At 38.0% G+C, this 14,428-nt stretch overlaps 2 protein-coding genes across 2 annotated transcripts; one reads left to right on the forward strand and one right to left on the reverse strand.

Annotated features, from left to right (window-relative positions):
• Window positions 1-3,548: 3,548 nt before the first annotated feature.
• LOC137732199 (pectinesterase-like) lies at window positions 3,549-6,842 on the forward strand. The gene is made up of 2 exons (XM_068471499.2): window positions 3,549-4,538; window positions 5,880-6,842. Exons 1-2 carry the CDS (start codon window positions 3,617-3,619, stop codon window positions 6,569-6,571), a joined length of 1,614 nt encoding a protein of 537 aa, XP_068327600.1. The 5' UTR covers window positions 3,549-3,616; the 3' UTR covers window positions 6,572-6,842.
• A 447-nt stretch (window positions 6,843-7,289) lies between these two features.
• On the reverse strand, window positions 7,290-13,321 carry LOC137731045 (phosphoglucomutase, cytoplasmic). The gene is made up of 18 exons (XM_068470101.2): window positions 12,828-13,321; window positions 12,218-12,299; window positions 11,616-11,671; window positions 11,151-11,264; window positions 10,988-11,050; window positions 10,596-10,712; window positions 10,380-10,480; window positions 10,200-10,259; window positions 9,993-10,092; window positions 9,722-9,879; window positions 9,554-9,649; window positions 9,268-9,331; window positions 9,104-9,185; window positions 8,825-9,000; window positions 8,662-8,738; window positions 7,976-8,108; window positions 7,747-7,863; window positions 7,290-7,657 (listed from the first exon to the last, which is right to left on the reverse strand). The coding sequence occupies exons 1-18, from the start codon at window positions 12,906-12,908 to the stop codon at window positions 7,586-7,588; spliced, it is 1,749 nt and encodes a 582-aa protein (XP_068326202.1). The 5' UTR covers window positions 12,909-13,321; the 3' UTR covers window positions 7,290-7,585.
• Between the last annotated feature and the right edge of the window lie 1,107 nt (window positions 13,322-14,428).

The following is a 14,428-nucleotide window of genomic DNA, read 5'->3' on the forward strand; positions in this document are numbered from 1 at the left end:
TCGCTATGTCTCAACAATATATCACAATGCATACCATGCAATATGTCAGAGAACCAATAACGAAGCACAATATTCTTCTCAAGCCACATTGATCAACTAAAATAATCATAATAATAACATCCATATCCAAAGTCATTCCACAATCCCGTCAATTAATCAATTCATGAATAAAAAATGCATGATCTTAGCATTTATTTACGTTAATCAATCACTGCGATAACTTATCATTTCACGAATTTAACTAAGGAACTCTATATAATTCCCTACTTGGATTATGAGTAATAAACATGGTGATTCTAATTTATATTCACCACGTCTATTAGGGGTAATTCTCATTCACTTGAATCTAGGGCTTTAGACTAACCTTATGGAAATGAGCAAGAGCAAGGATTCCGGACCACTCAACGGAATCCAAAATATCAAGCGGTTTTTCGTAATCTGCCCAGACCTATCACATGTATAATCAGTGCCTACATCATGAAAATGGTGCACATGCCAACCAGAACTCAAATAAACTGCGAAGCTCGGGTGAGTGACAATAATACAAGTATGTGATATTCAATAAAAAGAAAAACCATCGATCACAGTTTATAAACCTCAAATATACATTCATAATTATGAAAGCATAGTCAAGTCTCTAAAACTCTGAAGGTGTCGCCCAGACATCCAACGGCTTTTCTAATTCAAACCACAAAGATTCTCAAAAACTATCGTTCATAAATACATTAAAATCTAGCACTAGAGGGACGCAGTTCGGCTGAAGCCTACATAAGTAACCAAATAAGAAGTGGCCCCCCATAGCGGATTAACCAAGCAGAGCCACCCCTGAGTAACCATGTAGGTAGTGACCCCTCATCGCGGATTAACCAAGCAGAGTCACTCCCACAGATCTATTAAGCAGTGATCACCCATCGCGGATTAACCAAGCATGATCACACCTAAGTATGTATGGCTATAAGGATCACCCATTGCGGATTAACCAAGCACGATTCATAAATAATATGGTCTCCCATCGCGGATTAACCAAACAGGACCACTAGTGATCCCTTATCGCGGATTAACCAAGCAGGGTCAAGATAACCAAGTAGGTAGTGACCCCCCCCATAGCAGATTAACTGATCAGAGTCACACCTACAGAACTGTTAGGTAGTGATCACCCATTGCGGATTAACCAAACATAATCACTCCTAAGTATACATGGTCATAAGGATCGCCTATCGCGGATTAACCAAGCGCGATCCATAAATAATTTGGTCCTCTATCACGGATTAACCAAGCAGGACCATCTGTACCACTGCTACATGGTGCATACTCGGTGCCACTTAACCCCGTGACACTAGGGTAACGGTCCCCTACTAGCCCTCGCATTTCTCAACATTTCAAATATATATTTATAACACAATTCATAAACATTTCACTATGCACTTCAAATCACCCTTTCACAAATATTTCCAATCCATGAGTCAAATCATATTTAATAAAAATAGATCGATGGCCAATTATAAAAGAATCACATTTTAACAGAAAAACACAAACCAAGTCATATCCACAAAGGATACTAATATAAGAAAACAGGGTAATAACCATATCACATATATTAAAGTCACTCATCGAGACAAGACTGCAAAGCCTCACTGAGTCTCGAGTAATACTAATTTTAGTAATTCAAATGGTTCAAGACCTTTTGACCAAAAGTTAACGGTGGGGTCCACACCCTAGCAATTTAATTTGGAAGATCCGCACGTCATAATCTAGATCCGTAACTTCCTAAGGTCCACATTATGCTCAAAGAACAACATACTAAAATCTCATCGTGATCCGAAAGTCGAATCTCTGCCAATTTCTAGAATTAGGTGGCGGTTAACAATTAATTTTACTAGCTTAGAAATCTAATTCGGAAAGATCCGTACGTTGGATTCCTGATCCTTCAGTCTCAGTTATCCTCACATATTATGTATTATAATGTATTAAAGTTTGATGACGATCAAACGGTCAAATCGTTGATTCATACAATGGTCAAATGATGTATCGTAATGAAACTAAGTTCAAACAATCAAACCACATCATACGGATTCCAATTATGAAATCAGAGCATCCAATTGAACTTAGAAAGATATTGTTGGCCCAGTGGCCACGCGTCGCCCAGACTTGCCTGAAAATTCAACTAATTCCAAAAATTATCAAATTTTGCAGAAATGTAAGACTCAAAGAGATGAACATTTTTCATACCTAGGCCGAAGCCTAGTTTGGCCGAGAAGTGGCCGGAAATAGCCTCAATCCGCCGGAAACCCTAGAAATGGTGGCCTTCAATCTGGCACCTCCAGGGCTCCGCCGCCCATACAATTTCTTAGGCTTTGGTTCAGCATCATAAGGAGCTGAAAAATGGTAATGATCGACAGAGAAGCTTGCAAAAACAGCAGATTTCGCCTCCGTGACTTCGGGACACCCACGACGCAATTCAACGTGAAACGAAACCAAATCCACTCGAATTAAGGTGGAAAATTGGAGAGAGAGTAACGTAATGATGATTGGTGGGGGTGGAACCTCTCAATTCGTCTGAAAATTGATGGATTTCCCCCGGAAAATCAACCGGGTCAGGTTTGGCCGGTTCCTCCTTCCTCTCATTTCTCTCCTTTCCCCTTCTTTCTTTTTTTTTTTTTAGGAAAATTAACAAAAAGTCCAAAAAAAACTTCCTTTTTAATGAAAAGCCCTTTTTAAAGGTATAGTGAATAGTACCAGGGAAAGGTATAAATATGGTTTTTCGTTAAAAGTGAACAGTACCGGGAGTGTTCTGTTAAACCACCCTTTTTTTTCCTCATTGGTTGCTCCTTCCTTTCTTGTTTCTCATTGGTCCTCTCTCCAACCTTTACTTCTGATTGGCCACAAAAGCACATACCTCATTGGGCTTTTTCCCTCAAAGTGGGAGTTCAAATAATTTCTAAAATTTATAGTTTAATAACACAACTTCAAATGTCCGTATCTATACTGTTATAATCCAGACTCGCAAATGACTTTCGCCTACGCGTTTGTGGTTTCGAGATCTATTCAAACCTTGTAACTAGTTTAATTAAAATCTAAATTCAAACAAATTAAAATAAATTCTCCAGAAATAATATAAAATCTTAATAATACAAATACGTAGATTATAACAGTGAAATTCAAGAACGGTATTTCACATTTAAGCTCACTAAAAACTCATGAGAGATTTTAAACACGAAGCACTGTTAGTTGTAGAAAACAGCTTTATCCACCAAATCAATTCAGTATTACAATTTCCATGGCCAAAGTGGTAAAGCATTCGTCTTCCATGTTCCATCCCTGTCTTTATATACAGCTAATCATACAAGGACAAACTACAAAGAATCATGACTCCGAGTCAAATGTCTGCATTTATGTTTTAGTCTTCCACCATCTTATGTTGTGGCCTAAAAAGGTCGCTCCCAGCTGGCATATAGAGACAACCACCATGCATAAAGTCTACAGAACCCCCCTGTATCCCCGAAAGAAAAACCCTTAACAGCACGTACACCACTCACGTCAGCCCTACAAAGGCAAGTTGTGGTCTATAAAAAAGTCCCCATTGGCCCTCTGAAGATCACAGATCAAAGTTCAAACCATGGAGTTCAATGCATATTTTCTTGTGTTCTTTTCTCTTCTATTCATGCTGCAGTATAGTTCTTGTAGAATCACTGCACCATGCAGTCAAACCCCTTACCCTCAAGTATGTCGCCATTACATTAACACTAACCTCTTATCAACCCTAGATCGTCACCAAAGGTTTGCATTTCGTGACTTGGTACTTAAAGTTTCCATGGACCAAGCCATTGAAGCTCATCAACTTGTCTTGTCCTTGAACTTGAACTCATTGGACGGTGACCATACTCGAGCCAAGGGGGCCTGGAATGACTGCTTGGAGCTCTACGAGGACACCGTTGACAAGCTCAACCGTTCGATCGGCTCCACCAATACCCTTGATGTCAATACATGGTTGAGTGCATCGCTTACTAATCAACAGACATGCCAAAATGGTTTCACAAACCTCAACATTCCTAGTTCTCATTTGCAATCTTTCCCAAACTACGTCACGCTCTCAACCAACTTGTCCAAGCTGCTTAGCAACTCACTATCAATACACAAGGTCTCAACTTCTTCATCAGCTCTACATTTTAGCAAACAAATTCGTGGAAGACGACGGCATTTGCTTTCGGATGATGGGTTCCCAGGATGGGTTTCAGCCGCTGATCGAAAGCTGCTCCAATCGAAAAGTAGCGGACCAAACGCTGATATGGTAGTAGCACAAGACGGGTCCGGGAATTACAAATCAATTTCTGAAGCTGTGGATGCTGCGTACAAGCTACAGGGTGGGGCGACTAAAAGGTTTGTCATACACGTGAAGGCAGGAGTTTACAGAGAAAATATCGAGATTAAGAAGACAATGAAGAACATCATGTTCATTGGAGATGGTATCGATGCAACGATTGTCACAGGGAATAAAAATGTCCCAGATGGTTCAACTGCATATCGCTCTGCCACATTTGGTATGTTTGAGTTGAAACAATAATAAACTTTGAATAAGTTTAAGGGGTATTTGGACTCAACAAACCCCATCATCTTAAGTTAATTTTGAAACTTTAGATGGCGTCACACTTAGATACTAATTGATTGAAAACCAATTTAATTAAGGGTCATTTTGGTTCTGGTCACTAATCAACCTAGTTGTTAGAATGAAACCTTATTTGTTTAAATAGTTTGATCAAGGTTCCTAGCATCATTTAAGGGATTTAGCTCATGCATTTATGCACTCAATATCCCACAAATTATGAAATTTAAAAAAATCCAAACAATATTGTTACAAATATAACAATTACTTAAAAATCAATAATAGAGTAATTTGTTCTTTACATAATTCTAGCAAAAAAAAAAAAAAAAGTACCCACGTAATTATTAATATAGTGCAAGAAATAACTATTTGATATATTTTAAAACATAAAAGAAACACATAATATAATTAGCATGGGTACGTTCATAAAAAAAAAAAAAACTATTGGTACAATTAAATTAAAAGTATGGGTACATATTAAAATTCAAAACTATGGGTGCAAATTTAATTGAAAATATAGGTACACATTAAAATTCAAAATTATGAATACAAATTCCAACTAAAAAGAATATTGGTATAATTTTTTTTTTAACTAGGATACAAATTATAAATAGAAATATATGAAAAAAATACTAAAAAGATTATTTTTGAAAATGATTAATACTTTTTTTTATATTAACATATAAGGACTTGTAAATAATTTAATATTCAATTAATGGCATGAAGAAAAGTCAAGGGACCTTGATCAAAAACGAAAAAAGAATAAGGTTTCAATTAATAAGAATGAGAAATGAATGATGAGAACCTAATTTATCCTTTAATTAATTAAGTCATGATCGATTTGAAAGTGCTAGAGAGACCAACTATTTAGACTAAAATTTGTAAACTATATGACGCAGTTGTTGATGATGAAATTATTACTTAAATGTTAATTAACGTGTTTATTTCTTACTAGTGACACATCACATGGTTTGTAAATTAGTCTATCATATTATTCTTCACTTAAACCATGTTTTGTAAATCATATAACATAATTATTGATAATTCAATTATTAAATGTTGATTAACGTGCTTAATTTCTATCATTACTCTTACTCAAATTATAAACCTATTTACTAGATCCTGCTTTTCCTTTTCCTTTCTTTTTTTTTTCCTTTTCTCGACAAGATTTGAATACTGATAACCTAGCTAATGACATGCCACGTGAATAGTTACAAGTTTTTGTCCTAGTATACATCTAATAGTTCACAAAATTAAAAAATGTTCACTTAAAATTCAGGGGCTACCGGCGATGGCTTTATTGCTCAAGACATGACATTCGAAAACACAGCCGGACCACAGAAATACCAAGCCGTGGCAGTCCGCTCCGGCTCCGATCATTCAGTCTTCTACCGTTGCAGCTTCAAGGGTTACCAAGACACCTTATACGTGCATTCCCAACGCCAATTCTACCGCGACTGCGACATATACGGCACGATCGACTTCATCTGCGGCGACGCCACGGTTGTGCTCCAAAATTGCAACATCTACGCGAGGAAGCCAATGAGCAACCAAGTAAACACCGTGACAGCGCAGTCTAGGACCGACCCGAATGAAAACACAGGCATTGTTATTCATAATTCGCGAATCACGGCTGCACAAGATTTGAGACCTGTACAAGGTTCCTTTAAGACGTACTTGGGTAGGCCGTGGAAACAGTACTCTAGGACGGTAATTATGAAGAGTAATCTTGATGGGTTGATCACTCCTGCTGGTTGGTATCCGTGGAGTGGAAGCTTTGCCCTCTCCACACTTTATTACGGGGAGTACATGAACTCCGGCGCTGGAGCTGGTACTGGAGGGAGGGTCAACTGGCCCGGCTATCGTGTTATAACGAGTGCGGTGGAGGCCGGGAAGTTTACGGTTGGGAACTTTTTGGCCGGAGATTCGTGGATTCGGGGGACCGGAGTTCCATTTACAGCTGGTCTATGATAATGCATGCATGTGGTTGTGGAGAGAAGTTGTTTGACTTGTTAGGGAGGGACTCGTCACACTTGTGTATTGTTGTGTGCGGATAGTGACCTAAAGTAAAAATCGTCACATAGCTTGTTTTTAGTTTCCTTTTGGTAATTATATCCCATCTATCCCTCCTGTAATGCAGTAAATATTTTCAAACTCTTGCCTCATGTTATTACGTGGTGTGATTAATTAAGAACTCGTTTGAAAGTGTTTATAAAATAAGTAAAAGTGTTTCTGGTGAAAATATTTTTTGAACTAATCATTGATTAATAAGTAAGTAAATCCTGAAAGGCAATTCAAGTACTTTTGAAACTCAAAAATATTTTTAAAAAAAACGTTTTTAATCATTTAAAAAGCAATTACAAACACGCCATGATACGTTGTATTAGCAATATGGGGTCAACGATGCCAAGCCATAAATAAACGTATTAAAATGAATCTTTGGCACACATTATTTGATATCATAAAAAGTGATCACGTACATCTTAGGCGGATAAGTTATCACATGGACCAATTGGATGACATTGGTTACAAATGTAGCTGCTCAGTGCTCACGAGTTACATTAGCCGTTGATTGTAGCTACTACTGTGCCACGTGTCGCAAAAAGGAAGCCAATTTCTCACCCATGTCAGCATCTCGAACAGAAAATTTAACGGATTTTGACCGAGGGATAAAGTAAGACACAAGAGATTTAGATGAAAAGTCATGTCAAATTGAAAATTATACATTGGTTAAAAGCGACATTCACAAACGCTTTCGGGGACCAGATACGCACTTGAAAAAAAGCAAATTATACATTGGTGAAACGCACACCAGATTTGGACAAGAGAATGCAAAACATCTTTCGCATTATTTTGGACGAACAAAAATTGTTGACATCAGAGACCCACAGACCCATCAAAGTTACAAAAAAAAGGTTCTCTTATTACCAATACTTTTGTTGATAACAAGCCGGTCCTTGTTCATGGGATTTTAGAGATGTGGATCTATGTGATGACGGTCGGGGCAGATCGTCCGGTGAACTCTTGCATCTTCGAAAGCTTAAGAGCAACCTCCACCTATATACACAGTCAGCGAATCAGAGCCAGCCCGAAAAACTTGGCCACAAAGTTTTAATAATAAGACTGAGATTAATGATTAAACTCACAAGAGGACTAAGTGCTTCTGAGGATTCTCTGCCAATTTTCGATGGATCCTTCTCATACTGCTCAATGTAGAGTCGGATTGTGGCACCTTCTGAGCCGGTTCCTGAGAGGCGGAAAACCTGCAATCGTGTTCAAGGATGGGGAAGATTGATCGGCTCAAGTTAGCTCCATGAAGAGTATCCTTCAGAAATACATTTCAAAATAGATAAAACAAAAAGCGTGTCAACTAACCAATCGTGATCCGTCCTCAAACAAGTACCGGATCCCCTGGTGTTTTGAGATGGAACCGTCAACAGGATCCTTGTACTCAAATTCATCGGCGTTGACAACATTGGAAACATCAGAGCGTATGCCCTTCACAATCCTGTATAAATGAGCAGCACTGGTATGTCAATAAAAATAAAACATCTCTTAAGAGTTAAATTAAGATGGCTTTCAGCCTTCACATTGTTTAAAGGAAGACAAGCTCAACTAAACTAAGGCATGTCAACTTTCAAACCATAATTGGACCTATCGGGGTGCTGTTTCTTCGAAACCTAAAACAGAAAATACCAAGAAGGTTCTCTCCAGACAGAGAACATGTACATAACAACCCCAATTAGGCAAATATCCAACAACTATACAAGGTGTTGCACAACAATGCAATTGAGAAAATTATCAAGAGAGACCGCCCTCACATAGACCAATTCTAATCTCAAATGAAGTATCCACATAGACAAGTATTGAATTCACAAAATTAACTAAACCGGGAACCCATGGACAAGAATTTCAACTCAGAACAAGTCTATGACTGTTGAATTTCCTTTTCACCCATTTTATATTCTTCAAGAAAGGGGGCAAAAGCAAGAATTTCTGTTATGTATAAGTTTCCAACAAGTTTCAGTTAATAGTCTGAGAAACGACAAGAGTAAACATACGTGTTGACTTCAGAAAGGTCAGATTGCAATTTCACCAAAGAAGCCATCAGTTCCTTTGCTTTACCTGCATCCACATTCTTCAAGAAAAATAATACAACAATTAATAGCAATACAAGATTATCAAGTTGAACATTGGGAAGAACACCTCAAATTGTTACCAAACCTCATAGTCGTATCGTGTATAATAATGGCGACCAAACGTAGCCCAATGCTTACGAACTATGTCCTCAACACTGACAAGCTTCTCCCCGCCAAGATTTTCCTTATTTTTATAAGCAAGTATGGATAACCAAGCTAAAACTGCCCAGATACCATCTTTCTCACGGATATGGTCGGAACCTGTCCAAGGACACAACAAATGACAATGCACCGAGATTGTATACGTTTCTAACAATTCCAATGTTGATTTAACTACTTTAGAGGGTACTTCCTGAAAACTGACCTGTTCCAAAACTTTCTTCCCCACAAACTGAGCATAAACTAGCATCCATTAAATTACCAAAAAATTTCCAGCCAGTAGGTACCTGGGGTTTATAGTAAATACAACTAAAGTTAAAATTTTATTATGCCAGCAGCATAGGGACTGGAGAGAGGGAGGGAGAGTACCTCAAAAAACTTCAAATTCAAATGTTTGGCTACAACATCAAGGGCAGCAGAGGTAGGCATGCTCCTAGAAGTGGGAAAGGTCAAAAGATGATAATCAAGAACACTAGGCATGAAACGAGATATCCAAAAGACAGACATTTTATAAAAAGATTATTCAAACCCCACGATAATAGATTGCCAAATTCTGAAGTCAACAAATACTCTAGGACATGAATGAAAAACTTTTAACAAATTTACGTTGCTCTATAATGAAATAGACTGCAAGCTAAGCAGCACAATAAAGTACCTGGCAACTCCTTTCAGACCAGTTTTGAAGTAAGGTATGGCGTCAACTGCATTTGCAGCAATGATGGCTACAGAATCCGATGGGGTAACAAAAAACCTAATAAAACAAGACAAGTTATGAATGCAACTTAAAGACAAGATTAGAACTAATTCACAAGTCTGATGCTACCTTTTACCAAGGACCATGTTACGATCAGCATCACCATCAGCAGCAGCACCAAACTCTGGGGGCTCATCTGCAGTATTTGATTTACCCAGTCCCATACGTGCAACCAACTCCTTTGCATAGGTCAGATTAGGATCTGGATGCCCTCCTCCAAAGTCTTCCTGTTTGCATGAAGTCAATCACAGGAAAAAGAGTGAATCAAATGGATACAATGAATTTAGACTCTATATTATTAGTGTCCATAAACTAAACTTTTTTCAGAACATAGAAACACCTTGGGTACACAGTTCAGTAATGAGCTTTCTTTTGCACCAAGCTCTTCCACAAAAATACGTTTTGCATAAGCTCCAGCAACTCCATGAAGCGCGTCATAACTTTGACATGATGACAGAGATAAGTCACACCACCTTTGATACTATGTGTGTACCCAAAAAGGAACAATTGGACTAAAGAAAATGAAAAACAGGAGCTATGTACATACCAGAATGAGAATTTTGGAGATGATAGCAGCTTCCGGATAGACTCGAAATCAAAGATTGACCTGGAAAATGAGAAGTAATTAAGTCAAATGAACACTGTCCTGATATTAAGCTAAGAAAATCATACACAAAAATGAAACCAAATTCATAGAGACGAGAGTTCCTCTAAGAGATGTGCTTACTTCATCAATTTCACATAATCACTTGCCGAATCAAAAACATCAACATCAAAAGTTCCACCGTCCACCGAAAAGGTGGTGACACCTACCTTAGTGATATCCACCTGTCACATACAGTGGAAGTTCTGTCATTACAATAAATGGAACTCAATCCTGCAGCAGTCTTGTAATCAAATTTAAAGTAAATAAAATATATGGAGCTTAGATTTGATGGATTACATCAGGTAGGTCGACTGTAAAATACTCCTTTATTTTTGTTGTGTTCTCATATATCTTGTCAGTGATTGACTCTGGAGCAGGTCCACCATTTCCCATGTTGTACTTAATCCCAAAATCCTGCAATATTACCAATCAGTACCAAGTAACAAATTGTTGGCTCTGCCAACTGTTTGAACAGACTATTATATTTACTTTCTTCTCCTAATTCCAAACAAACTTATTGTTTCATATTGTTCCTCTTCCAATATATATGTTACCATCCATCTCTTTGGAACTGCATCTTATTTGATCCTTAGATACCAGATGATTGGCAGGAATCATCCGATAATTATATAACGTTCCTAATTCTTTATAATTTATAACACAAGCATACTTAGGCAGGTATCACTAACCTCATTTGGGCCACCTGGATTGTGACTGGCGGTCAGTATAAATGCTCCTGATGCCTTTGATCCCTGGATACAAATCACAGACATATGAAGCAGTTCACAACCAATAATATTAATGGTGATGATGATTACAATAAGGGCTAGATCCTAACTCAATATAACTTACATCTGCACCAACTCTTTCACGTACGACAGCTGATACAGCAGGAGTTGAAAGCAACCCATTCTGACCGACCCAAACACTTCTTACTCCATTGCCTGCTGCCATCTTAATGATGATCTGTCAACATTGTAGAAATAGAAGACAGTACATTTCTCATTACAAGTTATATTAGAAGAATCAATAAACCCTTGACTCCCCCACCAAAAAAAAAGAAAAAGAGGAGGAGGAGGAAGGAGGGGGAGGGGGAGGGGGGGGGGGGGGGGGGTGGGGGGGAGGGGTGGTTTGGAAATGAGCTCTATCTGGCTCAAGGGGCAGGTCTTCCCAAGCCCAACCCTTGTCAATTGCAGCAAAAAGGTATGCAGATCCAAACAACATTTTCAGTTTCATTGCTTACCAACTACAAATTATATACACCATCACAAGAAAATATCAAGTTGCATTCAGAAATTTTATGGAATGCAAAATTACCTGAATGGCATCCTTTGAGAAATAGCGACCATCACCAGATACAACAAGTCTAGCACCTAGAAGAAACAAAAAACAATAAGCTTCGGAGACATTCTCAAACAAAAAAAAAAAAAAAAAAAAAACTTGAAACTAAATCAACAAAATATTCAATCACGGGGAGTACAGCATGAGGGGTAATGTATCGTTTTTGGTGAAGTGAGGAACGATATCTTAAGTATTGAGAGGAAATTTTTTTTACTATTTGATCATTCTTGTATTTCCTTCTATTTACAAAAGCGGCAATCGACATTGTTGCTACCTGGCCAACATCACCTCTAGTATTGGGCGTCCATTTAATCTAAATGAATTCCTCCGTTCAATCTTGGACATACATAATGCCTCAGTTTAATTCTTACCACATGACAAAATTACGAGTCTAAATGGCATCTACAAATAGACGACAAAGTGCAACTCAGTAGAATCGTAGACAACAAAATGAGTATTATTTAACATCAACTGACTTGCAAGTTCAAATGCAAGAATGCAAATGACTACAAATCACTCCATTGTGTTCAGCAAGGGAATAAAGAGCAATGAAAATAGTATGATTCAGTGATCCCTACCTTTAACTTGATCCGATGGAAGGGCATTGAATGTTGACTGAACAAAATTTTGCAAGTAATGAGGTTGCGTAAAAACTTTCACCTGAAAAGTTAAAGCCACCATTATAATAAGATAATCACAGCAATCTGAGAAGTATATTTTAGCGTAGAGAACAGGCATGCATTTTCTAACAGCCAATCTCTACTCTACCGAAAATCATATCGAATTTCGACTGAATCAATCATCAACACAAATTTTATATTAGAATTAAACCAGTTTAACTAAGATGTGATTAGTTCATAAACTTCTGGAATCATATTCTGCACTATAAATAAGATCTAATTAGCTTAGAAAGATCTAAAGATCGGGTGCACGTATCAACCGGATCGATTTGATCTAACAGAGATCAGACTCGAACAATTTCGATTTCATACACTGATAAGTAATCTGGAAACAGCAAAACATCGGAAAACAATGCAAGAATTCACCAAATCAAACGACGAAAAATTGATCGCAGCAAACAGAGTGCAGGATTTGCCCGAACGCAACAGATCCAGCATTCATGCAAAGGAAATTCGATTACGAATTGAAAACCCAAAAAAGGTGAGAGAGAGAGAGAGAGAGATGAACCTTCTTGCGGAGGCCAGAGGTTCCGGGCTTCTGGCCATCGAACGGCGTCGTCTCCACCTTCCTAACCTGCCCCGACGACATTATGCTCGCTGAGAACGAAACGCGATTCAAATCACAGAGAGAGGTAGAGAGAGGAAGAGAGATTGGAGATTGGAGTTTAGAGAGAGAAAGAAAAGAGAGATTTATAACGGAACTGGAAGGTGGCGAAGCGTGTACGATTTACGCCAAATTTAATTTAGGTGAGCGAGTGACAGACGTAAAAGATGGACGTGGAAGACTGGAGAGTGAAGAGGAACATGGGATCCGATGACCTTTGTGCGAATACTGTAAAAATATTCTCCACGTGGCACGTTTGGTAACTATTCCTGTTACTTTTGGCCGTCGATCTTTGTTTTACTTTTATAGTCTGCCGTTGATCTTTACCGGCGGGTTTTCTGAGACGAAGAGAGAGCGATTCCCACGGATTGTCTTTTTACTTCACTACCCCGCCGATTGCGTGCCAAGTCCCCCTACTACCGGTATTGTCGTTCAATTCTACGCCTTTTTTTTTTTTTTTAGTTTGGTGGAACAAACAATATTATCTATATTAACATAATGAAATAGTGACTAATCTTATTATTAGATTCGTTAACATGACATTTAAGCAACAAGAAAATAAGCGATTTTGGGTCAACATGACTAATCTTACAATTAGACTCGTTAACATGACACTTAAGCAACAAGAAATAGTGACTAATCTTACAATTAGACTCGTTATTAACGGGTTCTTAACCGGTTTACACAAGGGTAATACGGAAATAACCCGTTTCAACATGTTAAGAAAAAAGTTTTTTTTGATAATTTTAATTTTTTAAACTACTAAAAAACATATTATAAAATACAATAGTCACAGTGTATATGTATATATGTATGTGAAATATGTATTATTGTATTATTATTTTATATAAATTTAAATTTTAAGTTTTATTTGTTATTTATTTTTACAGTATACTATATGACACACCCCGACCGAGATCGGAGCGTGCTAGCCGTCACACGAAGGTGACGTAGCCATGTGCACGTGCGGAAGCTAACAAGGTAGTAGTAAGAAAGTACGAATAAATAAAAACTAGCATACAAGGTACTAATATAAGTGTTAGTAAGTGAGATACAAATTCAGAGCAGGTCTAAAGCAGTCCAAAACAAAAACGACAACAGTAGTACGCCCGAAGGCGACCCTACAATAGGGAGTGTCTGTCAGAACGCCGGAGAGCCCTCAAAGGAAACCACCGCAACGGCTAAGCAACTAGAACCTGGAGGGGCGCAAAACAAAAGTGTGAGTGGGCAAAAACAAAGCTCTTTGAAAACCATTTAGCAAAATACATTCTAACCCCTCGCCGTAAAACCTGTATACTTCCCAGAAGATAACATATGTACGTATGTATAGATATGCCCAATATGCTCAAGGGTATGCCAAACATGCTCAAGATATGCCATGCCAAAGCCATAATATGAATGCAAGTGCCCAGGTATAAATCATATCAACGTCATAACATCTGGCAGCCGGAGTCACCTAACGTGACCTGTACGGCTGCATCTAGAGCTCAAATCTCAACTCTATA

This window comes from Pyrus communis, chromosome 16, assembly GCF_041283825.1.
Source record: "Pyrus communis isolate YQ-2024b chromosome 16, ASM4128382v1, whole genome shotgun sequence".
Lineage (NCBI taxonomy): Eukaryota > Viridiplantae > Streptophyta > Magnoliopsida > Rosales > Rosaceae > Pyrus > Pyrus communis.